The 1917-nt window shown below is 43.3% G+C and overlaps 1 protein-coding gene across 1 annotated transcript; it reads right to left on the reverse strand.

The window, feature by feature from the left end:
- Positions 1–202: 202 nt before the first annotated feature.
- LOC129115769 (bcl-2 homologous antagonist/killer-like) lies at positions 203–827 on the reverse strand (the record flags this gene model as incomplete). The annotated part of the gene is made up of 3 exons (XM_054627033.1): positions 823–827; positions 472–690; positions 203–341 (listed from the first exon to the last, which is right to left on the reverse strand). Coding segments are annotated over exons 1-3 (363 nt in total), but the record flags the coding sequence as incomplete, so codon positions are not given.
- Positions 828–1917: the final 1090 nt, after the last annotated feature.

Here is a 1917-nt window from a genome sequence, read left to right on the forward strand (position 1 = left end):
TGTAAAAGGCAATGCAGATGTGCAAAGACAGATTGCATTCTAAGAATCAAGAATAATTAGGTAGTGAGCATAAGCACTGACAGCCTCTACAGCCAGCAGGTCAAAGACTGACACCTGAGCATCAGTCTGAGAAACAAGTCCCGACCCTGTCCGCACCTTCTGATGGAAAGGTGAGCTCTGTGATAAAAAGAAGCCAACCCACCCTGACAGCCAGCTTTCCGGCAACGTAGAAGAGCACGGCGATCCTCTCCCACGTGATCCCATGTTCGAACACTTTGTCTGCCACTTCCTTAAAGCGGTCCCACTTAGAGCCGGAGAAACAAGCCACCCCGTCTATGGCACTGCAGGAGAAACACAAGAAAGGATGGGGTTATTTCAAAAAGATTCACAGAGCGCTCTTTGAACATTTAACCCCATTCCATTGTCTGTATTCTACCACGAGCGCTGAGACGCAGCGGCTGAGAGACTCACTCTTGGAACTCCTTGTCGTCTCGGACCCTGTCGCCGATGACGCGGATCATTTTGCCCAGCTGGGTCACAATCTTCTGCTCCTGCTCAGTCTTCACCTCCACAGCCAGCGGGGTGAGCGGTGGGACGTCCTCCGAGGACGCGTCCCTCAGCTCCTCCTCTATGACCCTGCAGGAGAGCAAGACGTTAAAACCAACCCAACCCAACCCGTAGTCACAAACACTATTCTGTAAAGAGATTTGAAGACACAGTCACAGCTGTGAAAGCAACTTAATCAATGAATTGATGGGTGCATATGACCAAAAATCTAATCAAGCTCAAGACAAAGTGATGGCCCTTATTAATTAACTTTACCTCATGTGATTTTTACGGCAGCCACTTTGACAGCAGTACTATTTTTGTCTTGTTTGAAACATGAAAGGTTTCTTGTTTAAACAAGATATTTTTTTGTTATTATGGCATATGTTCTTGTTAAAAGGTTGACTCGACTTGCTTTCTTTTACAGGGTTTGCAAATTGAAACGTCAACTCAGCCGCTGACAAAAAGCAGTGACCTGGGTAGGGCTGTAAAGTCCTAGTCGACTGGTCGACTTATTGGTCGATACGTTCTGGGTCGACCAAAATTCTGATTGGTCGATTTCTTGCCGTGTTAATTTCATAAAGTCGTCGTCAGGAGGAAAGTACCAAGTGCTAATGGGGGTGTTTTCAGAGCCCTGTTTCACAGAAAACAGCCTGTCTTCAGAGAACACCCCCTTGTTTTCACTATTTTGGATTAGCCCAACCCACTAGAGACAGGTAGACTGAAGAAGGTCCATGTTATTCAACGTCCGGTGGTTTAATTGCTGAATATTTATTTTTATTTTGAGCGTTTCATTTAAGTTTCATTTGAGTCCTCCTCCTCTACCATCCATGTCAAAGACATCGGCAGTGTGGCAGAATTTTTCCAAAATAGATGGCGGGAAAAAAGTCGAATGTAAAATTTGCAAACAACAGTTTGCATATCACAGCTCGACTACAAACATGGCGTATCATCTAAAAACGGTAATATTTCAATATTATAGCCTATTAATATCATATTAAACATATTTCAATATTTTAGTCTAATAATCGTTTATTCGTTTTATAACTGCAGGATCCCTCCGATACACCCAGACCACGCTGGATGTTAAGCCTCCTCTATCATCCAAACGCAAACATGATATCACAGAAGGAATTGTCAATTTTATTGCTCAGGATATGAGGCCCATTGGTGTCGTGTTTAATAAAGATAATTTTCCCTGAATTGCCTTTTGTGTTTAATTGCCTTCTTGTGCTGATATCAGTATATATTTTCGGTAATCATGGGCTATTATATTGCGCAGATGCACGTGATGCCCCCCCCATTAGTCGATTTTTAGTCGAAATTTCAGGGTTTCAGTCGACCAAGAATTTCTTTGGTTGATTACAGCCC

The sequence above is a fragment of the Anoplopoma fimbria genome, unplaced genomic scaffold (assembly GCF_027596085.1).
Source record: "Anoplopoma fimbria isolate UVic2021 breed Golden Eagle Sablefish unplaced genomic scaffold, Afim_UVic_2022 Un_contig_12397_pilon_pilon, whole genome shotgun sequence".
Taxonomy (NCBI): domain Eukaryota; kingdom Metazoa; phylum Chordata; class Actinopteri; order Perciformes; family Anoplopomatidae; genus Anoplopoma; species Anoplopoma fimbria.